This window comes from Fimicolochytrium jonesii, assembly GCF_025526975.1.
Source record: "Fimicolochytrium jonesii strain JEL569 chromosome Unknown EV422scaffold_34, whole genome shotgun sequence".
Lineage (NCBI taxonomy): Eukaryota > Fungi > Chytridiomycota > Chytridiomycetes > Spizellomycetales > Powellomycetaceae > Fimicolochytrium > Fimicolochytrium jonesii.
In genome coordinates, this window is record NW_026515701.1 from 224,503 (window position 1) to 251,235 (window position 26,733).

At 55.3% G+C, this 26,733-nt stretch overlaps 9 protein-coding genes across 9 annotated transcripts; 6 read left to right on the plus strand and 3 right to left on the minus strand.

Moving 5' to 3' along the window:
• Window positions 1–18: 18 nt before the first annotated feature.
• Window positions 19–2,186, plus strand: EV422DRAFT_607642 (Homogentisate 1,2-dioxygenase; the record flags this gene model as incomplete). Its single annotated transcript, XM_053073821.1, has 11 exons — window positions 19–82; window positions 162–255; window positions 321–619; window positions 685–769; window positions 836–933; window positions 991–1,141; window positions 1,200–1,275; window positions 1,343–1,452; window positions 1,521–1,544; window positions 1,604–1,687; window positions 1,756–2,186. Coding segments are annotated over 11 exons (1,353 nt in total), but the record flags the coding sequence as incomplete, so codon positions are not given.
• A 1,522-nt stretch (window positions 2,187–3,708) lies between these two features.
• On the plus strand, window positions 3,709–9,650 carry EV422DRAFT_500983 (uncharacterized protein; the record flags this gene model as incomplete). The annotated part of the gene is made up of 7 exons (XM_053068163.1): window positions 3,709–3,817; window positions 3,903–4,388; window positions 4,506–5,861; window positions 6,144–6,731; window positions 6,777–7,060; window positions 7,221–7,787; window positions 7,992–9,650. The coding sequence occupies 7 exons, from the start codon at window positions 3,709–3,711 to the stop codon at window positions 9,648–9,650; spliced, it is 5,049 nt and encodes a 1,682-aa protein (XP_052921716.1).
• A 386-nt stretch (window positions 9,651–10,036) lies between these two features.
• EV422DRAFT_277640 (uncharacterized protein) lies at window positions 10,037–12,027 on the plus strand. The gene is made up of 7 exons (XM_053065931.1): window positions 10,037–10,295; window positions 10,381–10,594; window positions 10,666–10,820; window positions 10,904–11,017; window positions 11,089–11,610; window positions 11,691–11,820; window positions 11,897–12,027. The coding sequence occupies exons 1-7, from the start codon at window positions 10,182–10,184 to the stop codon at window positions 11,926–11,928; spliced, it is 1,281 nt and encodes a 426-aa protein (XP_052921717.1). The 5' UTR covers window positions 10,037–10,181; the 3' UTR covers window positions 11,929–12,027.
• EV422DRAFT_607644 (glucose transporter) lies at window positions 11,873–14,274 on the minus strand (the record flags this gene model as incomplete). The annotated part of the gene is made up of 6 exons (XM_053073822.1): window positions 11,873–12,434; window positions 12,507–12,671; window positions 12,752–12,896; window positions 12,981–13,160; window positions 13,248–14,070; window positions 14,163–14,274. The coding sequence occupies 6 exons, from the start codon at window positions 14,272–14,274 to the stop codon at window positions 12,303–12,305; spliced, it is 1,557 nt and encodes a 518-aa protein (XP_052921718.1). The 3' UTR covers window positions 11,873–12,302.
• Window positions 14,275–14,537: 263 nt separating this feature from the next.
• Window positions 14,538–16,208, plus strand: EV422DRAFT_509586 (uncharacterized protein; the record flags this gene model as incomplete). Its single annotated transcript, XM_053068857.1, has 5 exons — window positions 14,538–14,713; window positions 14,741–14,836; window positions 15,070–15,214; window positions 15,252–15,522; window positions 15,808–16,208. The coding sequence occupies 5 exons, from the start codon at window positions 14,538–14,540 to the stop codon at window positions 16,206–16,208; spliced, it is 1,089 nt and encodes a 362-aa protein (XP_052921719.1).
• A 969-nt stretch (window positions 16,209–17,177) lies between these two features.
• On the plus strand, window positions 17,178–19,966 carry EV422DRAFT_544676 (Six-hairpin glycosidase-like protein). The gene is made up of 4 exons (XM_053071410.1): window positions 17,178–17,402; window positions 17,613–17,969; window positions 18,047–18,153; window positions 18,251–19,966. Exons 1-4 carry the CDS (start codon window positions 17,242–17,244, stop codon window positions 19,588–19,590), a joined length of 1,965 nt encoding a protein of 654 aa, XP_052921720.1. The 5' UTR covers window positions 17,178–17,241; the 3' UTR covers window positions 19,591–19,966.
• Window positions 19,967–20,382: 416 nt separating this feature from the next.
• On the plus strand, window positions 20,383–21,500 carry EV422DRAFT_277788 (uncharacterized protein). Its single transcript, XM_053065932.1, has one exon. The coding sequence runs from the start codon at window positions 20,487–20,489 to the stop codon at window positions 21,315–21,317; it is 831 nt and encodes a 276-aa protein (XP_052921721.1). The 5' UTR covers window positions 20,383–20,486; the 3' UTR covers window positions 21,318–21,500.
• A 183-nt stretch (window positions 21,501–21,683) lies between these two features.
• On the minus strand, window positions 21,684–23,516 carry EV422DRAFT_571506 (malto-oligosyltrehalose trehalohydrolase; the record flags this gene model as incomplete). The annotated part of the gene is made up of 1 exon (XM_053072999.1): window positions 21,684–23,516. One exon carries the CDS (start codon window positions 23,514–23,516, stop codon window positions 21,684–21,686), a length of 1,833 nt encoding a protein of 610 aa, XP_052921722.1.
• A 1,796-nt stretch (window positions 23,517–25,312) lies between these two features.
• EV422DRAFT_485084 (GrpE nucleotide exchange factor) lies at window positions 25,313–25,889 on the minus strand (the record flags this gene model as incomplete). The annotated part of the gene is made up of 2 exons (XM_053067364.1): window positions 25,313–25,732; window positions 25,806–25,889. Coding segments are annotated over 2 exons (504 nt in total), but the record flags the coding sequence as incomplete, so codon positions are not given.
• Window positions 25,890–26,733: the final 844 nt, after the last annotated feature.

The window sequence follows — 26,733 nt, forward strand, 5'->3', positions numbered from 1 at the left end:
GAGATGAAGAACGCACCAGAGTATCTGCAAGGGTTTGGAAACTCCCACGCCTCCGAGGCCCTTCCCGGCGCTTTGCCCGTAGGTGAGACCATCGACATGGACCTTTTGGAAACCAGCATAATATGCCACTTTCTCATACCTCTCGCCACTTCATCTTGCAGGCCAGAACAACCCCCAAAGAGCACCATACGGGCTGTTCGCTGAGCAACTGTCTGGGACAGCCTTCACGGCTCCGCGCGCCGAGAACCAGAGGAGGTAAGCCAACGAATGCACATGGCTGTCCTCATCATAGCTCCACCACGCTAACTATCCGCAAACAGCTGGCTGTACCGCATTCGGCCTTCCGTCTGTCACACACCCTTCGAGGCAGCGTCCTCCCCCACCCTTGTCCGCTCATTCACCGCCGGTTCCCCAGAATGTCAGTCAACACCGAACCAGTTGCGGTGGTCTCCCTTTGAGTTGCCCAAACATGGAGGCGTAGACTTTGTGCACGGTTTGCACACCGTCTGCGGAGCTGGCGACCCTAGTCTGCGTGATGGACTGGCGATTCATGTCTACCTCTGCAATGCGGATATGGACAGCTCGGCGTTCTACAACTCTGACGGGGAGTTCTTAATCGGTATGCCATCCGTAAACAGGTGCATTCTCGCAGTATGAGCATTCTCTCAATGATCTCTTCGCTAGTCCCGCAGCAGGGTCGCCTGGACATCCAGACCGAATTTGGCCGACTAGTGGTAGAGCCTAATGAGATTGCCGTGATTCCACGAGGGTAGGAGACTGCACTTTGTTCTTGATGGCACCAACATCATCATCATTGCTCACGGCGGCCTTTTAGAATCCGATATGCCGTGAGGTTCCCGGACGGTCCTTCACGAGGATATATCCTCGAGGTGTTCAACCGTCACTTTGAGCTTCCTGACCTCGGTCCTATTGGTGAGTTCCAATGTCATCGTGCAGCTCAGGCACCTCGGATCTAACAGTCCTACTCAGGTGCCAACGGATTGGCGAATGCCAGGGACTTCCTGTACCCAACTGCCGCCTACGAAGATATTGAGAACAAGACATATACCATCATCAACAAATTCCAAGGACAGCTTTTCGCTCTGCAGCAGACCCACTCGCCGTTTGACATCGTTGCATGGTATGTTTTGAGCGCCGCTTGTCGAAGGCGGTCGCACAGTGCTAATGAATCCGATTAGGCACGGGAACTACGCTCCATACAAGTATGACCTGCGCAAGTTCAATACCATCAACACCGTCTCATTCGATCATCCGGTAGGTTGTTGGTCAAGTACCTCAAGTCGCCCTTACAGTAGCGTTGCTCATAGCATCAACCTTCTAGGACCCATCTATCTTCACAGTCCTGACTTGCAAATCCAGCACTCCTGGAGTCGCAATCGCTGACTTTGTCATTTTCCCACCACGGTGGATGGTAGCTGAGCACACGTTCAGGTAGGATTTCTCTCATTTTGACTTGGTCTGGATTGGGGTCGGAGCACTGAAGTCTCCCTTGTTATCAGGCCGCCCTACTACCACCGCAACTGGTAAGCTTGCAAAGACAGACCACAGTTGGATCCCAAGGTTAAGCGTTCTCTCCTTGCAGCATGTCTGAGTTCATGGGTTTGATCTCGGGAGGCTATGATGCCAAAGCCGAAGGCTTCCTCCCTGGTGGAGCGTCTTTGCACAGGTATGCCACCTGACCACTTTGTCAAGCTGATCGGAAACGATATCTGACTTCCTTTCATCCACACTCAGCACGATGAGCTCACACGGTCCGGACAACGCCACCTTCGAAAAGGCATCTACGGAAGAACTGAAGCCCGTCAAACTACGCCCGGACGGTCTGGCCTTCATGTTTGAGTCCTGCTACATGCTCTCGCTATCCAACTGGGCTCTGCGTCCTGACCAAGCGGGTGGGAAGGTGCTACAGGCCAAGTACTATGAGTGCTGGATAGGCCTGAAGAAGCGGTTTGACCCGAAGAATACGGAGGGAACTTGGGGTCAGGAGAAGGTTAGTGCTTAGGCGTAGAAGCAGAGCGTAACGTAGGCGCGTAGTCGACGACGAACTGTCGTCGATGAGAGGCATGCTCCCACGGTGTGCTTATCAATGTATAAAGATTAGGCAAATTGGCCCCCCTCACTCATTACTGTAACATGATGTTCTTCAAACTCATATGCTATCCTCCTAACCGATGGATCGCCTGCGGACATGCATAGAGTGCATGTCATGTATGTGCTGAAGGAGTGTGAGAACAGCGCCAGCTGCCAAATGTCCGGAACGCGGAGGATGGACATGATGTGTCACGCAATGCCCCCTGCTTTGACCGCGCTTTGCTGTCCACAGTCATCCCTCAACTTTCCCGCATCTGCCAAACCAGACCTCGTTTCAGCCCGCATTCCCACCCGCAGCACAGCAAACCCATGACCCTCCCTCAACTCCACCTCTAGAAATAGTGATACAGAGTCGCTCAGAGAGTCGGGGAATCGCCGTCAGTCCATTTTGCGAAGTAGAGAGAGACCGGGGGTTCGGGCCCACACGACGACGAGACGACGACGACGACGACTTTCTTTTTCCTGTCGAAAAACCCTCCCCCCTAGTTTCTCCATATGTCCTCTTCTCAATCTTCTGGAAACCCCCACCCCATCCCCCAGCAAAGTCGTGTCAAGCAGGTCGAAAACGAGAAGGTAGCTGTACAGCCGCAACGCAGGTATGTTGGGGGGATCTTGAGGGGTGGGAAACTGGTGTTGGAACTAGGGGTAGGAGCTCAGGTTCTAGCGGAGGAACTATGTTCAACATCGTTCTACTTGCTTCTCTACCAGGTCCCGGCGCTTGTCAGCTAAAGCGTCAACGGAAACCGACTTAGCACCCACTACCGAGTCATCAGCACCATCGTCCAGAGCTACCGCACGAGACGCGGAGAAGAGCATTCCTGCAAAGCGCCAAGCCGAATCGACAGCGTCTGCTCCTGCAAAACGGTATGTATCTGCTACAGATTTTCGGATAATCCCTTGGCGAAAGGTTGCAGTCTCAACGCTCTGCACGTCTCTAGCGCCACCACCAAGGCAATCGCTACCAGTTCTGGGCAGACGACTGCCAGTTCGAGAGGAAGAAAACGTCAGAGGCCCGCGAGCCCTGTCAAACCCGAAAGTCCGGAGGCAGCAGAGAAAGCTAGACCTGGAAAGAAAAGGAGACAAGCGGCAGTAGCAGCAGCCGAGGGCATCACCAACATCGCGAACAGCGGCAGGCGAGCATCTAGTACTGCAAGTGCGAAGGCTCACGTCGAAATGGGGAAGGACAAAGGAAAGGGCAAGGCCAAAGCAAAAGAAGGCGAGGCTGTGGACGGGGATGCTTTGCCAGAGGCCTCAACTAGCAAAGCCACTTCCAAGAAAGGAGAAAGTGGACCAAAGGAGAAGGCAAAGGGGAGGAAGGGCAAGAGCGCCAATGAAGGTTCCTCAAGCCTGCCACCTCCTGCGCCCCGTAGTTCAGGCGAGGGCTCTGGAGACACCAAGACAAAGTCGAAAAAGCGAGCCAACAAACAGTCGAAGCAAGCAGCCCGTCAAGGAGGATCTTCCAATCCCTATGATGATTCCTACGATGAGGACAACTCGGACGAAGAGTACGCCGCAGAGGCTTTGGCGGCGACAGCGGCTAGCCGGACTATGGAAGCCACCTACACGCTTGGTGGCGGGTTTGGGTCTTCATTTGGAATGGCAAACCGCTTCTCGGAAATGCTCAAGCAATTGAAGCAGAAGGGTGATCCTACAATGCAGCTGGTCGCGTTGCAGGAGCTGTCGGAGATATTGGTCATGGCAACTGGTACGTACACATACCATGCAGAAGGTGTTTCAACTGGTGTCTGCACGCTCACCTCACTTTGGGTTTTCAGAGGACATGTTCATAGGCCATGGCGGACAGCGGATGGCCGGCTTCGACACCAACGAATTCGTCAAGGCACTGGTTGACGTGTTGCGCGGCGGAGACGGTGGTGGAAATAACTTCGAAGAGGATATCCCGCTTGAGATGTTGCAAGAGATGGGGATGAGTGCCGCAGAACTCGGATTCGGTGGAGGAGGCGGGATGGCCAATCCCGAGCTGATCTTACTGGCTTGTCGCTGTCTGTCCAACCTGATCGAGGCACATCCATCGAGTACCGGTCATGTGCTGCAACACGGCGCTGTAGACGTATTGGTTGGGAAGCTCATGGAGGTGGAATATATCGATCTTGCGGAACAAGTTCTTGCTGTTCTCAATAAGATCAGTGTAGACTATCCTTCAGCAATCGTCCGTGCGAATGGGCTGTTGGCCGTCCTTCAGTATATCGACTTTTTTGGACTGCACGTGCAGCGGACGGCAGTGACCATCGCTGCAAATGCTTGCCAGGGACTTGGTTCAGTCTCAGCAGGGCTTCGACGGTTTGGAAGTCTGGAGACTTCTCTCACATCAGGTAAGGGAGCTTGTGTCTTTGTGAGCACTGTGTGATTGCATTTACGAATAAGACCCACAGGAAGCGATGCTGATCCTTCGGACGATGTCTTCAACAAGGTGAAAGATGTCGTTCCCATCCTCGAACGCCTGCTGTCATACGCCGATAGCAAGCTAGTGGAGCAAACCGTTCGGGCTCTGGACAGGATCATCGAATGGTGCTGGAAGTCGGAAGAGAAACTCGAAGCTATCGTAACTCCATCTCTACTGCAAAGCATTATCACTATCATCACCCCAAGCGGTACAACCTCAGCAAACGGCGGATTACCGGCCATCACACCTGTCTTCACCAAACTGACCAAGGTTCTGGTCAATATCGCCAAAGGATCTCCCAAGTTCGGAACGGCCCTCCTTGTCGAGTACGGCTTGATCGACTTGATCCAGAACTTCATGACCGGTGGTGTTTCTACTGGTGACGTGCAGCAAGACCGCTCCCTCGCAACGGAGACTGTCTCTGCCTCCATAACGATGGTTGTCGTTTCTCGTCCTGCGGATCAAGTTCTGGAAGTCCTGAGATTGGCTTCAGCGGTGTTGCCGACATTACCAGCCGAAGGTCTTTGGGATATCCGGAGTCTTCCTGACGCTGCGCCCGGCAGCCCGAAGAAAGCTGGTCTCTTCGCGCGACCAAGGAGCAAGAGCCCGGAGAAGTCACCCACTGTTTCCGATCCGATGGATGTTGACCATTCGGATGATGCCGGGTCCGCGTCTCGAATGTCAATTGACTCAGCTTCTACAGACCACAGCAAAACCGGTGCAGCATCCTCAGCAAGCCATTTGTTCACCGATGTTTCAGAGAGACGCCTGAAGTTGCTTGGCGCAAACCCGGACGCCATGAGGAAGTACGTGACTGTTTTGCTGCCTACGTTCATCGAAGTGTTCGGAGTCACCGTCAATCCGAATACGCGTCGAGCGGCGGTCGAGTGCGTGGCCAAAGGCATCTGGTACACGGACGATCCTAATCACTTGGGCGATACTCTTGGCGATAATCAGATGTTTGGAAAGTTTGTCCCGGAACTCTTGAGTCTGCGACAAATCGTATTCGAGAAGGATACGCCTGAGAAGGAGCGACTCGAAGCGATGGTTCTCGTCGCCAGCGGGTTGCAAATTGCGTCGACGGTCATCGACCGATGTGGTGAACGTTTCAAGTCAAGGTTCACGCGTGAAGGAGCCATGGAAGAGATTGCAAAGATAGTCAAGCTCGGTCAACAGGCCAAGACTGATCCGCAACCGGAAAGCCCGACCAAAGTTGCCTCCAGCTCGCACTTACCTGCGCCTGTCGGACGACGACTTAGCGATTTGGTACGAGACCTTAAGCGGCTTCGAGACCAGGTCGCGGGGCACATGGGCGGATCTCCCGCATCGAACATAACCACAGGGAGTGCCTCGGCGGGTTCTACCGCAGCTGCTGCTGGCTCGCTGGTGCAGGGCGACTCTAGTCGTGCGGAAGCGTCCGAACCGTCCCCCTCAACCGACGCTGAGAGGTCAGCAGCAATTCCTACCGGCACTGACACAACCCGACGAGCTAGCGATCAATCGGACAGCGGTCAAGGGTCGGATGGAACAGCTTTGTCCACATCCCCAGGGTCGTCCCTCCTTTCGGGAATGCGGAACGTTTTGGAAAGACTCGGCAGGTCCGGTGGTCATCCACCAAGTGCCCGAGCTTCCGGCAATACGACCACGCTATTGAACGGTGTAACGTATACCGAGGATGAGATTCGCACCTGGATCTTTGCGACAGCGCAGAGGCTTCTCGAGAAGTCGACTTCAAGTTCCTCTGCAAACCAATCCGGTGCTGTATTGGGGGATCTTCGCAGGCTTGGAGCAGTCCTTGACGAGCGAGAATCCCAGAAAGGCGAATTGGCCATATGTGAGGCTCTGCAAGGGGTCGCGAGGCATTTTGTAGGGGAGGCCGAAAGTGATGGAGGAGTTGGGATCACTTCATTTGAACTCTTGGAAAGCGGGATCATGCGCTCCTTCGCAGACTTTCTGAGCAAGCCCAGTTCCGAAGATCTCGTTGCGCCGGATCCTGATGTCGCCCAGCACACGACCCCTATTGGGACGCGGCTGAAAGCCTTCCTGCATGTTTTCATGAACGGCCCGTCTCCGGATCACGAAAATCGGAACTTCTATGTGGCCGGAGCCTTCAAAGCGCTTCTGCAAAGACTGCAGGAGTGTCTTTCTCGCGTGGAACAGTTCGATGTTGCGACTGCTGTCAGCTCCGCCACCACGAACTATGCTTCGACCTTCAGTATGCTCTACGGATTTGGGGGAGCAACCAACAACGCACGAGAAGCAAACAACCCAAGTTTGCAACTCACCCGCCAGCTCAAGATCAAGCTCGTTGCCGCTGAACCGGATACTGTACCGAAACCCTATCAGGCGTTGATGATCAGCGTCCATGCCGTCGCTACGTACAAGGCGCTTGAGGACTATCTCAAAGGGCGTATCGTTTTGCCACCCGGGACGGAGGTCCGGAGTGAGAATAAGCAGGCTTTAGCAGCGGAGGTCAAGACTGCTTCTGAGGACGCTCCGGCGGGTGAAGCCGCCAGCGATGCGGAGAAGAGCGCCGAGTCGGATGTGGATATTATGGCGCATGAATATAAGGAAGGCGAGGAAGATGAGCTGAATGAGGATGACGGGGAAGACGAATATGATGAAGAGTATGACGAGGATGATGATATCGATGATGATGAGGTACAGTGCCGTTAACGAATATAATGCTGGCGATTGCTATCAGCAGATCCTGACCCCCTATTTACAGATGCTGGACGTCAGTGATTTATTGCTGAAAGCAGAAGAAACCACTCGGCAACGGCGAAGGGGGAGTAGCATCACCGCCAGTGCCGCAGCCGCCGACGCTGCAGACCCTTCCGACACCGGGGAGCCTGACACAGCTGCGTCTAGACGGCGGGATAGCGTTGTGGATGTACGGACCGATAGCCCGATGCGCCGCCCATCGACAGCAGGAGCATCTTCCAGCCGTCGGGAAAGTGCTGCCCTGCCAGAGTCCAGCAGTGCGGTGAAATCTTACGCATCTGCTGTGGCATCCAGCACAATTTTCAACATTGAGTTCAGAATCGACAACACCGTTATTCCGCACGAAACGACCATCTTTGGCTCCGTATTTGCGGCTGAACAGCGGAAGGGTGTCAAACAACCCAATGTGTGGAACCAAGCGTTCACTATGGTCTACAGGAAGGTCTGGCGGGATGAGTCAGCGGCCTCTGCTACGGAAGCCAAAGCAAAGGCGGGGGCATCATCCAAGAACACCGCAGCGGAAAAAGCAAAGGACGTGAAGCTACATGTTAAACTCCCATTCCCAACCACTATACCCGAGGGAGTTCATGTCGAGGCGGCAGATGGGCAGGTGTTATACCTTCTCCGTCTCCTTTACGGACTGAATTCGCGATGGGCGGAAGTATATGCCAGCGAGGATGCGGAGCTTGATGGATTCCACGAAGGAGGCGCCTCTTCTCTGTCGCTGCAAGAAGGTTCGCAACCAATGGAGAGAGTCGCGGTCACATCGCGGACTGGAGCTCCCGTGAGTGTGGACATACTTCCTCCCGCGGCGTTTGCCAATACAAAGCTTACTGCGAAGCTGAACCGGCAGCTGGATGAACCTCTGATCGTGGCGTCCGACGTACTTCCGAAATGGTGCGCTTCTCTAGCCAAGGAGTTTTCGTTCCTTGTACCCTTCGAAACGCGACTTGCATATATGCAAAGTACCTCCTTCGGCTATTCTCGAAGCATCGGCCGTTGGCAGCATCAGCAGAATGGCCGTGGTGGAGGTTCAGGCGGCGGACGTGGAGGCGATGGGGGTCAACAGCTTGGACGCCTGCAACGGCAAAAAGTTCGTATCGCGCGTCAACGTCTCCTGGATAGCACGATGAAAGTCATGGAGTTGTATGGCTCCACACAAGCCTTGCTGGAAGTTGAGTTCTTTGACGAGGTCGGGACAGGACTCGGGCCAACGCTAGAGTTCTACTCGAATGTATGCCGTGAAGCCCGACGATCAGGAGGCGTCTCTGTCGGCGGCGGTTCCAACTTCAAGGTGTGGAGAGATGATAATGGCAAGGCCGAGGATACGGACAGCAAGGAAGAGCCGGATATGGAAGATTTAGTGGACGGAGAATACCTGAATCCGGCCTTAGGTCTGTTCCCGGCCCCAATGCTGGAAAACGAAGGCAATGCGGAGACGAACCAGAGAATCCTCACCTTCTTTACGGGATTGGGGACATTTGTGGCAAAGGCTCTGCTGGACTCTCGCCTGGTCGATTTGCCATTCAACCCAATCTTTCTCGAAATGGTTGTCGGCGAGGAGGAGGAAGAGGAGCAGGCTGCGGAGGCTGCCCTCGGGAAAGCGGGGAGGACAGGCGCCGAGTTCCACCTGCTAAGGCACGTCGATCCTTCACTATACAAGTCACTCCTGGACCTGAAGAAATACGTACACATCAAGCGGTCGATAGAAAGCAACACAAAGTTGTCAAAAGCTGAGCGCGTAGAGCGTTTGGCAGACATCACAGTTCGCGGCGCTCGCCTTGAGGATCTGTGCCTGGACTTCACACTCCCAGGCTACCCAACATACGAGTTGATCGAGAACGGCGCTCAAGTCGCGGTAAGCATCGACAACGTGGAGAAGTACATCGACAGCGTTGTGGAACAGACTGTCGGAACTGGCGTTGCTCGGCAAGTAGAGGCCTTCCGCACCGGGTTCGACAAAGTTTTCCCTGCGGCCGATCTCCGAAGTTTCACGGTCCAAGAACTCAGCGTTCTGGTTGGTGGGGCCGGAAGCACAGAGGAGGACTGGGAATACGATTCTCTGATGGAGTCTATCAAAGCGGATCACGGATACACCAAGGAATCGGCAACAATCCGAAACCTCGTCTCGTACATATCGGTTCTCACCCCATTGCAACGGCGGGAGTTCCTTCAGTTCGTAACCGGCAGTCCCAAGCTTCCGATTGGGGGGTTCAAAGCGCTCATGCCACCGTTGACTGTTGTGCGGAAAACGGTCGAACAATCAGGTCGGACCCCTGACGACTATCTGCCCAGCGTTATGACGTGCGTTAATTATCTGAAAGTCCCGGATTATTCGGACGCGGCGGTCATGAAGAAGCGATTCGAGGTGGCGGTACGTGAGGGACAGGGATGCTTCCATCTGTCGTAGTCGATGTCAGCTCTCCCACGTGGGTCCCGTCGCAGCGTGATCAGTTAGTCTCTCACAACCGGTTCCTCGTTGAGGACGCTGCGTCCCATTTATAGACGTTCTCTCTGATGTCATATTCTATGTGGCTATTTCTTGAAGTGCCCATACTCCCATGGTTGAGCCTTATATCGTGTGCTGTCAGCCGAATGTAGAGCTTTGTAGTAGTGCTTCGACGTCTTTTTGTAAATGAAAGTAGCATGTACTGTATTAGTGGAACATGACATGGTGGGAAACCGTGCTCACGGAGGAAACGATGTGAAGATACTGAAATGTGAGAAATTCGACAGCGCGCCAAATTGATGACTCACGCGACGCCGGGCGGCTTTTGCTGTTGGGAGTTGGGGAGTCGAAATGATGGAAGGCAGCCCCATACGCTCACAAACAACGGCAAGGGAACCTGGCGTCCCACCTGTTTCGAACAACTTCTGCTGCCCTGCTGTTGCCCTAGAGCCTGCCATATAACGTCTGTCCGTCACATCAAAGGCCCGCGAAATGTCTCTCGCAAAACATGTCCTTCAGCCGCCGCCGGCGCTGCCATCGAAGCCGACGCTAAGGTTCGACGATGTCCTCAAGGAGAACAGCCCCGTAGAAGCGGTGGTACGACAGGTAGGTAGCAGTATCCGGTTGCAATCGCTCTCTTCGTAGTTATCAAGTTAAGACACTACATGCTAACATCCTCCCCACTTGGTAGAGTTCCTTGATGCAACTCACACGGATGCTCGACCAGCTCAGCACGATGTCCACCTACGCCAACGACATAATATCGGGGATGGTGACGGCATCCAGTACGACCAACGAGCGCATCGGCGAGCTGCAGGCGCGTTTGGAAGCATTGAAGGGCAATGCGCCCACTGTGGATGAGAAATTGGAGAATGCCACGATTGCGGAACTAACGTCTGCGGAAAGTGAGTTGGCCGTGATGGGATATGGATGCGATGTTTGGGGAGTGGGCACTCAAGATATCCTTCCTGTGTAGAGTTTGATTGGAAGTCCAGAGCGGTGCTTGTCACCAAACTGTTCAGCAAAGACACCGAGGATCCGACGCTGAAGCTTGCGTATGATGCTTGCAATGAGGCGCCGAATCTGGGGCTGATGGATCCGTACAGGACGGATGGACAGAGCTGTATGAAGGTACAGGGCATTGCGAGAAGTATGTTGCTGCAATGATTTGGCGCGTTCAGAAGCTGATATCCGACTCTTTCGAAAATTTCCAGTTCTATTCGTATCCTGAATTCTTTGCTGAAGAATGGAAACTGTTGATGGAGAAAGAGGAGAAAGAGGAGAGGCGGCGGAAGAAGGAGAGAAGAGAGTTGCGGAAGAAGGCGAAGGTAAAATCACACGCTTCGGTCTCTATCCTACCGGACTTTTGCCTGATATCTCGTCCATGTCCCGCCAACAGTTACAACGTCCAACAACCGTCAACAAGTCCCAACTCCAAGAACTCCAAATCAAACGCTACAATTCCCAAGGCGAAGTCATCACCGACGCAGCCGACGACCCCACCTCCCCATCACGACACAGCCTCAGCGCCGCCTCAACCCAAAGTCGGGGCGCACTAAGCGCCCTACGCCCAAAACCTCTAGGCGGGTTACCCCAACGGTCAGCAACCACAACCGTCGCAAGCACAAGTCGGTCGTCGTTGCTGGCGAGAAGCAATCCGCTGGTGTACGACAGCAGCGAGAGTGTGTCGTTCGGGAGGGCGTCGAGGGGCGCGTTCCAGGATCAGGCGAGATTGATGAAGGGTGGGAAGAGTGCAGCGGCGCCTCCACCTCCGCCGCCGCCACCGCCGCCGCCACCGCCTGGCGGTGGGCTGGGGTTGATTACGCCAGGAGCGCTGGCTACGGCGTCGTTGAAATCTGCTGCTGCCCGACCGCAGGTTGTCAAAGCGGATAGTTTCTTGAATGATATCAAGGGAGGGCAGGTACGATGACACTTTGGGCGGATGGGTTTTTGGTCACGGCTGACATCAGAAACTCACCTTTTTGATATCATTGTCCGCAGTTCGTGTTGAAGAAGGTAGATGCGCCAGAACTGACCGTCGCTCAAAAGACCAAAAAGCGTGCCGAGACGAGCGATGTAGCCGCCATATTGATGAGACGTGCGGCCATGGAGATGAGCGATAGCGAGAACGGTATGCTCGAATATTCCTCTTATCACCGATCTGCTGAGTATGTTACTGGAACTAACGATGCGCGACGATTCTGCAGAGGATTCTGCGGACGACGATGATTGGGACTGATTTTTCAAGACCTGCGTTGAGTGTTAGGCAAACCTGTAATCTTCGGCGTTGTGCATACCCAATCATAATCGAGCATGCGTTGATGACCATCCTCCATCATTCTTGATCAACGCATCACGCACACGCCATCTAAACCCGTATCTGCATCACAAGTCCCTGGAAAATATGACATTTTGCACAAAGTAAATCATAAGAGAAATGACCAAGCGAGGAAAACTATACATGCGGTATCTGACACAGAAAAGTAAAGGCACAGTCCTTCCGCTATCAACGGAAACCCAAAAAAAGGAAAGAAAACACATATTTTTGTTTAAGCTAGCACATATGGGATGGGATGGATATCAAGGGCGGAGTGAGGGTGGGAGTGTGGTGTTTTACACTCTTGGCTCTTCATCCAATGTCATATCGGATTTGGCGCCCGCGAGACGGTTAGCGTTCGGGTTCGGGTTGTGTTTGTCCTTGACGATGTATTTTGAGGAGTTGCGGGCGGAGATGCCGGAGGTGAACTGTTGTACATGAATATTTTAGTTCATCGTTGCCCCAAATTTCACAATTTACTCTGAAGTCTCGCTACTCACCATCTCATCAACGTCTTCAAGAGCGAGACCTTTAGTCTCTGGAACGAAGATGTAGACAAACACCCCGCCGGCGAGGATGAACGCTGCCCACAGGAACGCGATCTTGGCGCCGAGGTTGGCTTCGCCGACGTCGACGAGGTAGGGGGTGGAGAAACCGAGGGCCCACTGATACGGTGATGGAGCACAATTAAGATTAGATGACGCACGGGAGAGAGTCAGAGCTCGTTCATAACACGATCTCTTACGTTCCAGAACCAGTTACTGGCCGTCGCGAGGGCTACACCCTTCGACCGGAGACGTAATGGGAAGATCTCGCTAGAGACGACCCACGCGGCGGGACCCCACGAGGAGGCGAATCCAAAGATGAACAAACACTCAAAGACGATCATCCTACACAAAACAAACACATGAAATGAGTTGTCTGAATGCACGGAACGTTGAGGTTGCAAAGACGCAAGATTTCCGACAACTTACACAATCCCAGCGTTAGAATCGACGTTCCCAATCGGGTCGCCGGTGACGGGGTCCAAAGTAGGCGCGCGGGCGGTCCCGACGACCCCGACAACGAGTTGGGCGACGAGCATGATCATTGAGCCGAGGATGAGGAGCTTGCGGCGGCCCATTCTTTCGACCCACCAGAGAGCTGGGATTGTCCTGTTCGATGTGAGATACGATTTAGAGTTTGCCTCCTTCCCGCGTCCTTCTTCCGTCCTGGGACGGGAAGACGATTTTCCCACTTACGAGAGAACGTTTACGACACCAGTAATAGTCGAAGTCAAATACGCCTGCTTGATCCCCGCCTGCTTGAAGAACGTCGTCCCATAATAAAACACAAAATTGACCCCCGTCAACTGCTGGAACATCTGGATCCACACCGCAATATGCGTGCGTCTCGCCGCATTTCCCCTGAAACAGTCCGCATAAGATTGCGCCTCTCCGATCTGCGCCTCGAGTGCCAGATTCGACTCGAGTTCCTGCATCTCGTCAACGATGAGAGGGTCGTGCGGTGGGCGGCCGCGGAGACGGGAAAGGGCACGGAGAGCTGCGTCGCGTTTGTCTTGGCGGAGGAGGTTGCGTGGGGATTCGGGGAGGAAGATCATGCCGATGAGGAGGACGGAGGCGAAGAAGAGTTGGAGGCCGATTGGGGTGCGGTAGGAGGCGCGGCCGGAGATGTTTTGGGTGCCTTGGTTGATGCCGAAGGCGGCGAGGATGCCGATTGTGATGGCGAGCTGGTAGGTTGAGACGAGGGTCCCACGGAGATGCTTTGGCGCGGCTTCCGCTTGATACAGCGGAATCAACCCCGACAATAACCCCACGCCCATCCCCGCAATCAGCCTTCCCGGGAGCATCAGTCCCAAATTATGCCCCGCGGTTTGCAAGCAGACACCGACGATGAAAACGGCAGCGGACTGCATGATGGCGATACGACGGCCGAACTTGTCGGCGAGCATCCCGGCGACAAGGGATCCGACGAAGGTTCCGACGGAGAGGATGGAGACGAGGAGGGATTTGATGTGGGAGGCGACTTGGGCGCCGTTGCCGGGGCCAAAGTCATCCTTGAATGCTGAGGGATATAGACGTCAGAACGAGTGATCTTGGTGGTGTGCATGCTGTCGGACATCAATAGGTCATCTACGGAGCTTGGTATGGCCTTACCTCGCATCTCGAGGATCCCCGAGATCAATCCTGTGTCGTAGCCGAAGAGGAACCCCCCGAACGACACAAAGAGACATATCAGGATTGTTGACGTGTTGACGGATTTTGCCATCTTGTCAAGTTGATGATACAAGTATGTGTGTTTTCTTCAAATAGATTGGGAACAGAAGCACAGATAGGCCAGATCAACTGGCAGTAGGGGGTTTGAGTATGGACAATTAAGTAGGCGGAGTGAGCGAAGAGCGTGAAGAAAGGATATGAGTTTGTAAAGCCATTAACGGCTACGGATATCGCGGGAAAAGAAAAGCGTCCCGCCGATTTCCCTGCTCGCTCTTTTATATGCGAGCCAGACCAGCCATAAACATCATCAATCGCATGGGGGCCAATGGATCTTGGATGTGGATTGGCGGGTGGCTTGAAATCCCCGAATTCAGTGCGCATTGGGGGAAGAGGCTTGAGATGAATCATCCCTTGCGCTGCAAAAACAATTCGATTCCTCCGGGAAGTTCAGCAAAAGCGGGGGAAAATGTCCACGTCATGCGGGTCATGAGGTGCGTTTACATGGTGGGCGGGCAAAGCGTTTACCACTGCTTTGAAGCTTATGAGCGTTTGCAAGCAACGGGCTTGACCCTTGGGAACCCCTCGATTGTGAATTGGTTGAAGGGACATGCCCGGTAAGCATGGTTAAAAGGGAGAGGCGATGATGAGATAGGGCCGGAGAGGCCAGGTGACCGGCCCCTTTCGGTTGCTTTCCGCAATCATCCCTTCCGGTGTTCATTTGATTTATCCAAAGGGCAAGCCAGGGTATTCATTCCTCATTGTGGTATGGGTTTCCCGTGCATTGCTTTTTTGACGCGGAATCTGTCGCGTCCTGGGATGGATGGATATTTGGATGGTGGCCGTGAAGATCCAATCAATCCCATGGGCAATCCCAGCTCGCAAAGAGTGACAAGATAGTGAGTGGTTCGGACAAGGAGATCCCGCGGTCTGAATTCGAAGAGGATAGCGGCACGATTTCCTTACGACACAGCTGGATCCTGCTGGAGTGGGATGTGCGTTGTGAGCGCGTACGTTTCGCGTGCCCGGCAGCAGACACCATATGGCCTGCGCCCCATCGCACAAAGCGCCGCACATGGAACAAGATTATCAGCAGCCGCAGCCCTGTCGTTCCATGTTGTTGTTGTTGTTGTATGCACGGTCTGCGCAAGGGGATTGAAGTCACGTCCGGATGACGACATTGGTGTGTGCGAGAGGGGTCTCCGTGGGGGGGTGGCTGGCTTTGAAATGGGAGGAAGCAAATCATCAGAGACCGCGTTGCGTGCAGAGGCCAAAACAAGCCGCTGCGACGTCAAGATCAAGGGTGCGAACTCCAGCACCCGGAAAAGCAACCCAAGGCTGACCGGGAGGCTGACTGCATCTGCAGGTCGTCTTCCGAGATCGACTCCGATTTCAGCTGTGGAAACGGAACGGGAAACCTTTCGCGTTGAGTTGCTAGGGCCGCTTAGCAACGAGGCGCAACGTCGTTGCAGTGAAGACCACGAAATGGAAGCAGTTTGCGCTGGGCCTTAATCTCGAATCGCCTTGAGCGCTGCCACCGTACTGGGCGAGACAACACCATCGCCGTTCAAAGATTCCATCGACATAGATTGCGAAAGGTTGGGACGGCTGTCGCCGTTGGAACACGAACTGACAACGACTGACGCACGGCACCCGGGGACAGAAAGCGGTTCAATGGAGAGGCCAGAGACGACGAGGGAATGTCCATCAGGCACTTTGCTTTGCCGCTCTGGGAACGGCGCTCAAGGGGGGTTCAGCAGTGGGCGTGCAGGATCACCAGCGTATATGATGGGGCAAACGGAAATCGCATACGGCTGGTTGACATTGAAGGCGCCGCAGGACACTCCAGCGATACTCAGGGATGGAGGGACAACATTTTCAAGGTGCATGCATTGCTCCGCAAGTGGGTTAAGAGGGAAGCGCGTTAAAAGCAGTCAAAACAATCCGGCGGGCGCCGGCACCGGCGTTGCAGGACACGAGAAAAGGTGAACGAGGCAGAGGTGAGAGAGACTCCCCCGCGTCGGACTCTCTCGCCTACCTGATTTGCTTCGTTGCCGTTTCTTCAGGCATGCAAGCCCAAACTTTCGCCCTATATATATACAGCGGCGAACGCGTTCAGATCTTGATTCATGCACCTTCTTCATAAAGCCTGGACCTTTTACCAGGCTCGCATCCCGGGCGCAACACCCCAACGCTTACAACCCGGTCCACGCATCTCACTCTCGTTTGTCACTTTTGCTGGCCCGGCTCGATCCAGCGTTTTGGAGGAGAACTCGTCGAGATTTATGTCGTCCGCTCACCTCGGAATAACTCCGCACACTCGACCAGTCCCGCGACTCGCGCGCCATCGCCAACGCTCCAAACCCCGAACCACTCACCTCACTGGAAAGAACTGACTTGGAAAGAACTGAATCCTGTTCGTTTCTCCATAATGTCAAATCGAGGCACGTGACTGATCGAATTGCACGCGTTTTGTTCGAGTTAAACTCAGGGGAGGGGGGATGGATGACATCACCGTCATCCGCATGAGTCAGCTAGTCACGCTCCCTTGGCGGCCTATCGTACGTACTGTACGTAATATACCAATTGGAACCCCCCGGAGCAGGAAATGAATTAGCCAAGGGGGTGGCATCAGAAGCCCCTCCCGCTCCATCACCCAGAATATCAGAAACGCATCACGTTACCCTCCAGAAAGCCTTCTTTCACCCGTGTGCGACGTATGGAAGAAGGTGTTGACGGGTAGTGCTGAGCTGCGGGTATGAACGCGTACAACACTGCACACTTTCACACTTTCTCGGGGTATTGAGGCTGGGCGCCGTGGACGGGTGTGTGAGATCGATTTCGCTTGTGAACAGCCCGCGGTATAAAAGGGGCTGCCGGCTACTGCAGGCCCGCTGGTCCCGCCCGTGGATCTCTATAGGTCGATAGATCTAATACCAGGTTATCCATTAAGATAGCCCCCCCCCCCCCCCCCCCCTCATAAACCCTCCTTCCCGTCCAAGGAAGTGAACCAACACCCATCATGCGCAACATCTTCTCCAGCGCCTTAGTCCTCGGCGCGCTGCTCTTGACGCCGCCGCCAACTGTGAACGGACAACAGGCGTCTTGCGACTCGCCCATCTACTGCCCGGGCCCGCTGTTGGATCGGATTCAGAGAGCTAAATTGTTTAATGATTCCAAGACGTATGTACCGTGAGCGCAAACCGAGCGCTTGCTTGAGGACGTGAGCGAAAAGCGAGGAGATTGCTTTAGGAAGCAACTCAACATCCTTGTCACGAGCGGAGCGAGCAGGGTCTCGTTCAACCCTCCATTCCACTCCATGCGCATGCAGTCCAGGCATTCTAATCTTCTCAACCCCCCCCCCCCCCCCCGCGCTCCACAAACTATACGTAGTTTCGTAGACAAACCAACGAAAAAACCCGTCTCGGCCGTCCTCGCCGCCTTCGCCGCGCTCCCGCCCACTGCCACCCGCGACGACCTCCTGCGCTTCGTCGACGACAATTTCGGCCAAGAGGGCACCGACCTCGAGGCCATCACGCCCCAGGACTGGAAGGCCGACCCTAAATTCCTCACTGGCATCTCCGCCCAGCCGTTGAGAGAATGGGCCGGCGTGATTCATGGGTATTGGAAGGATTTGTCGAGGAGGGTGGGGAATGCGACGAGTGCGTGTGAGGGGTGCGCGAATAGTCTATTGCCGCCTAAGAAGCCCTTTGTGGTGCCTGGTGGGAGGTTCCGGGAGATCTATTACTGGTGCGTCTCTTGGACTTTCAAGCATCCACCCTCACACGCATGACATGGTTCTGACCCATGTTGATCACTCCCCGTAGGGACACGTACTTTGTCTTCTTGGGATTGGCATTGAGCGAGATGAACCAGACCATGAGCGACATGATCGACAACTTCTTGGACTACGTGGACAAGTACGGCTTCATGCGTAAGTTTCGCATGAGGGCTTGGCCATGCCTTGTGTGCTTGCTCGCTTGTTAGTTAGTTAGGGTCTACGTATCTCACCCATTCGTCCTTCATCATAGCAAACGGCGCCCGAATCTACTACCTGAACCGCTCGCAACCCCCCGTCCTCACCCAAATGGTCTCCCTCTACCTCCAATCCACCAACAATACCTCCTCCCTCTCCCGCTGGCTCCCCCTCCTCGACAAGGAATACGACTTCTGGCACCGCAACCGCACCGTCACCGTCACCCGCAACAACTTCTCCGCCCAACTCAACCGGTACGATGTCACCAACTCCCAGCCAAGGCCGGAGTCGTATGCGGAGGACGCGGCGACGGTTGAAGGTGGGAATTTTACGGCCGCGCAGGCGGCGGAACTGTATGCGGATATTGCCACGGGAGCGGAGTCGGGGTGGGATTTTAGCTCGAGGTGGGTGGACAACCCCGTGAATGGATCGACGCAGGACCAGAATCTGAGGAGGCTGGTCACGACGGAGATCATCCCTGTCGACTTGAACGCTATCCTCTACGCCAACGAAGTCACGCTGCGCGACCTGCACGCCAAGTACGGGGACGCGGCACAATCGCTGAAGTACAAGCGTGCCGCGGAGGACAGGCAATTGGCGATGTGGAACATCCTGTGGAACGACGACCTGGGCCAGTTCCGCGATTGGGACAGACACGATTCGTCGGTGGTTGAATGGACCAGCGCGAGTTTCTGGCCGCATTGGGCCGGGGTGGCCGATACCGACCCCCGCGGGAAGAACGCTACAAGCAAAGGAGACACATGCCAGCGTGTAGCGGGGGCGTTCAAGATCCTCGAACAGGTCGAGTTACCTGGCGGTATCCCCACCACGCAAGTCACGACGGGCTTGCAGTGGGATTACCCCAACTCATGGCCGCCACAGACGTACATCGCTCTGAACGCACTCCAACGCACGCAAAAGATGTGTCCCAACACGACTGTGCCGCTCGGAATCTACATCGACACCCTCTCCACCAATTTCATCCGTCAATCCTTCTGCTCCTGGCGCGAGACCGGCGGCGCGCTGCCCTCGCTCCCCGCAATCCAATCCGGCGGTGCGTCTACTTCCGGCGGGAAGGACGACGGGCACATGTTTGAAAAGTACAACGTGACGCAAGTCGGGGCCAGTGGGGGTGGGGGGGAGTATACCGTGCAGACAGGGTTTGGGTGGACGAACGGGGTCGTGCTGTCGATCTTGCATAGTCAGGGGGCGCAGTTGGGTGTGCCTGGTTGTGAGGTTGCTGCGACGACGGGGGGTGGGAATGGGACCTCGGGCGGCGGAGGTGGGAACAGTACTGCGGGGAATTCGGCGAATTCTGCGGGACATGGGATGAAGGCTGCTGCGCCTGTGTGGGCCGCTGCCGTCGTTTCTGTCGTGATGTGGATGGCGCTTTGATGACGTTGTCCTACTTGTAAACCGTGTTTTTCACCCCGCCTTTTTCTTTTGCACATTCGTCTTTTGAACCCCTTTTCCTTGGGTGGTACAGTATATCTCGTGGGATCTGACACTTTGAGTCCTCGCTCGTCCTTTCCCTTCCCCAGTACTCCCGTTTCCTGTAGATTATTACTGTACATTTGGCCAAAAGTTCCCCTTTCGAAATCGTCTTGTTGAGAACGAGTTTCGTTGCCGTTGATCAACGCGTCGAGGGGTGGGGTCAGCCCGTCGTGACGCGTTAGGTCATCGGATGCGCGTCACCCGCGGCTAAATTTAGGATGCATGGGTGGATCACGTTTCTCACCTTTTTTAAGCCAATTTTTGGTCTCTTCTTCCATCCGTATCGCACCTCCGAATCGGACTCCGGCCTGATGAAAAAGACGTCTTGGCTTCCGTGGCGACGGCCGGCTGGCTGATGGATGTTGGAAGGGAATCCGCGCCTTGCAAGTTGGAAGGGATTCAAGGGAAGGGAGCCGGGCCACGGGATTCCTGTATTAGCATGTATAAGCAAGTCGCTGTCAGTACGTCCCTTATTGTTGGTCTGATTGTTACGTAGGATGGCATATGCCAACCGGGCAGCTGCTTGGTCACCCAGTCTCTCTCCGTCTTCCTCCTTTCGCTCCTTTTGCCCTCGCTGATTTTTACTCATACCCTCCCGCTCGGAACCTGCTACAAAAGAGAGAACGTCGCTCGACGACCCCTCCTGCTGCAACGAATACTGTCCACGAAAAACAACGCCTGAAAGAAGAAGCCCCTACAAAAAACCCCAGGTGGAGAACGTTCCCACGCAAAAGTCACTAACGCCCACGTCACCACCACAACCACCGCGAGGACCTCAAATCCCACAGATCGCTTCAATGACACCGCCAACCATGCCCACCCCTACGCCGGACGCCCCCCGTCCGCGGCCACAGCTCCTCCGCTGGCCTTCAGGCTGGACGCCAGCCTCCGAACTCCTCCTGAGGCTGTCGCGGAGGGATAATGAGACGAGGAGGGAGACGGAGAATGAGACGGAGAATGGGACGGAGAATGAGACGGAGAGGGAAGCTCACAACAATGGACGGTCGCCACTATTATCGGCTGCATACTATGAGGATGAGGATAGCGTACCCTCGCCCATGTACACCGTCTCCGTCGAGCCCCCAATCGCGGCGACCACAACAGCATCACCAGCAACCACCGCATTATCACCACCACCTGCCACAACAACAACAACCACCGCCACCACTACCACCACCACCACCTCCCCCCTGTCCTCCCTCGTCCGCGCCCACGTAACGATCCTCCGCCTCCTCGTCTCCTCCGCCCTCCTTTTCGCCCTCATCCCCGTCCTCGCCCTCCTCGCCGCCGTCGTCCCCGCTCCCGCTCCCGCAATCCTCACCATCATATCCTCCTGCGCAATCTTTCCCGCTGCTACATTTACACTCATTCTTGCGGTGAGGAGGATGAGGAGGGAGGAGGGGAGGGTTAGGTGGGCCGCGGGGCAGTTGGAGATGGGCGGTGCGGGGGATGTGAGAGCGAGAGCGGGGTTGGAGAGGTTGTTGGGGCTAGCGTTGCCGGAGTATGCCGATATTGAGCCGTTGCCGCCGTATGACCCGAAGCCTGCTATCGCACCTGAGACGCCGGCGGTGGTGGTCTGCGAACTTCCGGATGTGCCACAGGTGGCTCAGAGCGCCGATAACGTGTAGAGCGCCGATAACGTATGATTGGCACTCGCGCGGAGTAGTGTATAATTTGTATTATCTGTCTTCCTTGTGGGTGGCCTCTAGACGGCGTTGAGTATCTTACTGAAACCTCTATATAGAAACCTGATACCCCTCAACCTTTCTTTTCTGGATCTTCCCATCATATACCCCAATAATCGAAACTTCTAATAGACATCTTCTAATCGCTTATCTGCCTCTTTCTGTCGGGGACCATGATTGTTGCGCGCATTCACACGAGAAAGGGGAGCGTTCGGTTGGTTTACCAGAACATGTATGATACAGATATTCACAGGGAAAAAGTGCCTACTCTCGACTACATACACAAGCCTTGTCCCCTCTCAAGCGCACTCAAATCCTCAACCTAAAAACACCCACAGACTCCTTCCCCAACACCGCCTTATCCCCCTTCACCTCCACCCTCCCATTCGCCAGCAACACATCATACGCCACCTCAAAATCCTTCGCCTCAGCCCCATGTCCCGGCGCCGGCCTCACAAGAGGCACCGTCACATCCCCATCCCCCAGATTGATCGCCACCGCAACCTTCCCGCCCCGCCTGACAACCATCCACCGCGCCGTCTCGTCGTACTCACAGTCTACTTTTCGGATCTCGTTGACGGCAGCGAGTTCCGGGACCTCTCTCCGTAACCTGATCAGCTTCTTGTGCCAGTCGAGCAGGCTCGCGTGGGTGGGTTGGGTCGGTTCGGCCCAGTCCAGTTTACTGCGGTTGAAGGTCTCCGGGTCCTGCGGGTCCGGTACATCCTCGGTGTTCCAGCCATGTTCCGCAAACTCGGCCCTGCGCCCCTTCTTGACCGCCTCGCCGAGCTCCTTGTTATGGTTCGTGAAGAACATGAACGGTGTCTTGGCGCCCCATTCCTCGCCTTGGAACAGCATCGGGGTGAACGGGCTGGTGAGGAGGAGCGCGGCGCCGATCTTCAGCACGGCGTCGTTACATGTGGCCGAGATCCGGTCGCCGATGGCGCGGTTACCGACCTGGTCGTGGTCTTGGAGGAACACGACGAGGCGGGAGGAAGGGACGGTGTCCGGGATCTGACGGCCGTAGTCGCGTTTGCGGAAGGAGGACCATTCGCCGTCGTGCACGAACCCGCCGGTCAGGGCTTTGGCCATCACCGCGAGGGAGCCGAAATCGCCGTAGTAGCCTTGGCGCTCGCCGGTGAGGAGCGCGTGGAGGGAGTGGTGCACGTCGTCGGCCCATTGGCCGTCGAGGCCGTAGCCGCCCACTTCTTGGCTTCTGATGAGTTTCGCGTCGTTTAGGTCGGATTCGGCTACGAGCCATAGGGGTTTGCGGAGCTGGGCGCCGAGGTTGCGGACTTCTGTCGAGATCTGTTCGAGGAAATGCGTGGAGCTCGTGTCGAGGAGCGCGTGGACTGCGTCAAGTCGAAGCCCATCAATGTGGTAATCGCGCATCCACATCAAAGCGTTGTCGATGAAGAAACGCCGGACCTCGTTCGACCACGGACCGTCCAAGTTCACCGACGTGCCCCAGGAATTGCTCTTGGTGCTAAAGTACGGGCCAAAGCACTCGAGGTAGTTTCCGTCCGGTCCCAGATGGTTGTAGACGACGTCCATCACAACACCCAATCCCTTCGCATGGGCAGCATCCACGAACCGTTTCAGGCCGTCAGGTCCACCGTAAGACTCCTGCGCAGCATACAGCCCAACCCCGTCATATCCCCAGTTCCATTTGCCAGGGAAGGCATTGCAAGGCAACAGTTCCACCGCATCGACGCCCAATTCCACCAGATGGTCCAACTTCTCAATGGCAGCGTCAAACGTCCCCGCCTTGGTGAATGTGCCCACATGCAGCTCATACAGCACGGATCCCGCGAGAGGCACACCCCTCCATCGCTGATCAGTCCACTTGAACCGGGAGTGGTCATACAGTCTCGCGGGGCCGTGGATGCTTCCAGGCAACCAAGCAGCGCGTGGATCCGGAAGGGGCGCCTCGACGTTGTACTTGTTCTTTTCGACGATGAAGCCGTAGTCTGCGCCGTGCTCGACGCCGGGGACGGTGACCTCCCACCAGCCGGGGGAAGGGTTGCCGGTTTTCTTTAGTGGGTGGGACTTGCCTGTTTTGGCGTCTGGGCCGAGGACGAGGGTGACGGAGGGTGCTTCGGGGGCCCAGAGGCGGAAGGTGTGGTGGGTAGCGGCAGCAGACATTGTGCGGAAGGTGGTGGTGCTGAGGCAGGGGAGGATGTGTGGGGAAGGAAGCGTTTGGCGAGAGATGAAGCGACGATGCGTTTGCAAAAGGAGGGCGGAGCGGGGCCTCGTGGGTTGCAGCTTTATGAGTTGGGCGAAGCGTGGAAGCATTACCCCTGCGGGGCCGATCTCTCTCTGTCTTCCCAACACAGAAAACAATGAAGGAGGGAAAAAGGACTGGCTATGTGGCATGCGCGTCAAACTGCCCTCATCGATAATGATCATTAGGCCACGGTCCGCCGGAGACGCCCACTTCATCAAGCGCCGCTAATCAAACGGGCGTGTTCTGACAAGGTGCACGTCTAAGCATCGAGGGACAACGCGTGAAATGACATCACGCCCTCGTGCTCCGCGTGTCTTGTCGCCAAAATCAGCGCCCAAGCGGACACTGAAATCGGAGCCAGCCCCAGCACTGCAAGAATTTGTCAATGGACAGCGTAAATGGACTTCCCTTCAGATCCATTCCATGTCCGATCCCGGTTCGCCCAGACTCCCGAATGAAGCCATCGCTGCAATGGCTGGGATGGCTTGTAGTGTACAATACATGTATGAATTTGTGCGATACCAGACGGTCTAGGATACGCGGAATCGTGGAATATATTCGATATGCCCTGTTCGAGCGGCATACCCGCCGATTTGCCTTCGGGGTGCAGCCCCTTTATGAAAAAAGATGCAGCGCCGTCTCCAATGATGCCGAATATGGAAGGGGGAATCCGGCAAATCCACCGGAAACCGAACAAGCCCGCGCCAGTCGCGGGAGCTCTCTCCTGCAGGAGAGGTTGCATATCGCTGATACCCCTGGCAAAATCGTGTCGGTCGTGCCGATGATAGCGGAAGATGCATTGTTACGAGGAAAACCGGACGAAATCAATGGACCCAATGAAACCAAGAGCTGCTCTGAGCGCCTCCTGGAGGAGAGCGCAAGGACTTGCCCTCCTCCGTGCTATTTTCGCTTGGGTCGATTTGTCTGGTTGATCCTTGGCTAGGGGTCGGACTGCCTGGACAACGGACCAAACGCGTCCCCTTCCGGTACTCGTTGCGACGCGATTTTGCTTACGCGAACACGCGCATGCAATGATTCCCCCTGCGAGGACACATGCAGTCCGCGATGAAGTCGACCCGGCATTAGCAATGGCATTCCGGGACCGATCGCCATTTTGTCTCGCTTCCGGCGATTAAGAAGCAGCGCTGTTTAGGCGAGGTCTTCGTTTAGGCGCTGTTTCCTGTATCGAGACTGTTGAAGGTGTGACTTAGCGCTGCCTCGCGCCACATCTGCGCCACGCATCAAAGTCCAGTCTTCGGACATCCTCGCCCGCATGTCGGATCTGGATCTGGAACCCACCAAGTCGCCCCGCAAATTCGGCTCCAAATTCCTGCAAATCCCTCCCGACTCAAAACTCGAATTTATCCTCGACCCACCTCTCCAAACCCACCCGGAAATGCTCGGCGGCGCCATGCGTCGTTCAGAAGCCTCCAGCTCGCGCGGCACAGGGTCCAGCAGCAGTTGCATGTGGGGTCTAATGCTGGTCTATACTACAGGGGTGTTGCAGAATGCGGGTTTATGAGCTTGCTCGCGGGGGCGAAAACGCCCCTGGTTTCGCGCTATAATGATATTAAATCGGGGGCTCGTATTCGAATCACTTTCGGGAAGATGCGTGGTTGCCGCGGCGGTGATAACGAGGGATGCAGGTGCGTGACGGACGATGATGTTGTTGGTGGGGTGGGTAACATCGATTCAGGCCGCTGCTTTACTCCCTCGCCTGCACAACGCCAACCTGCGCCGGCCGCAAGCACCTGTTTCCGAGCTTGTATCCGATCTTGGCCACCTCAAACACCGTGTTCGGCTCCTTATCCGGGATAGGAGCCTGGAAAAGTGCCTCATGGAAGTTAGGGTCAAACACCTCCCCCTGCGGGTTGAACACCTCAATGCTAAACCGCTTGAACGTCGCCTGCAGGTTTGAGCGGGTCATGTCGACTCCCGTATAGAGATTCTTCAAGGCTGCGTTCTCTTCCAGTTGCTCCTGGGGCACAGCTTTCAGGGCCAGGTCGAGGACGTCAGCAACGGAGAGGAGGTCTTTTGCGAATTTGGTGATTGCGTATTCTTTGGTGTCGGCGACTTCTTTGCGGGTGCGTTGGCGGACATTTTCGGCGTCTGCTAATGCGCAGCGGTAGACATCCTAGACGGAAGATGGCATAGGTTAGAAATGCGCTCTTGAAGTTCAGTTCTTGCACGGAGCGGCCGGGCATTACCTGTAGTCCAGCAATTTGCTTCTCCTTCTCCGCAAGCGCAGCCTTCAGCTCCGACTCCGTTATTGTCTTCGGCTCGTTAGCCTCAGGGCCTTCCTCCTTTGTCGTCTTCTCCGCGGTTTGTTCCGCACCTGCAGCAGCTTCCTTGGGTGCTTCCTCCGTCGGTGCGGTGGAATATGTCCGGCTAGCCAAGAGTGGTGACGACCGGGCGGTGGTGTGGCAAAATATGGTGGGGAGGGAGGAGGTTTGCGAGAAGGTGGATGGACGGGCTTGGAAGAGTGCTGCTTCTCTTTGCAGAGAGCGCTTGATCACGCGGAAAGATGTGTTCATTGCTGGAATAGGTTTGGTTCGGCCGAAACGCGGGTTGATGCAGAGTTTACGAGTCTGTCGGTTGTTTTCGACGAGTGCTGGGGAACTGCTTGTGGCTTCTGATACGTATGAATGCGTTCGACGGAGAAACGTTTGCGAGTTGCGAGGGGAACGAGTTGCGAGGGGAAGAAGAGGACCGCCTGGAAAGTTGGAAACAGGCCTGGAAAGATGGAAACGCACACGCGATCGGAATATTGGCGCGCTATTTGATGCTTTTGATGCTTTTGCAAATTAGATACAGGACGAGCTTCGCACTCCGGCAACGGAATGCCATTATTTAGATTCGTCAGCTGCCATGATAACATTCAATACGTAGCATGAGCTGCAAAAAATAGTCCCGATTGGAAGAGCTTTCCATATGTTCATCTGAGCACCGTATCTAAACGGAGTACCTAGGCGGGCTGTATCCAATTTCGATCAGACTCGTAGATCCCTTTGGGACACATCATGCCTCATCAATGTCCTCCCACTGAACCTGGGGAAACAACCCCGTTATCCAGGTCGCACTGGCTCTAACATGTTCGACGAAGCCTTATAATGTAGTTTGCAAGTATATCATACG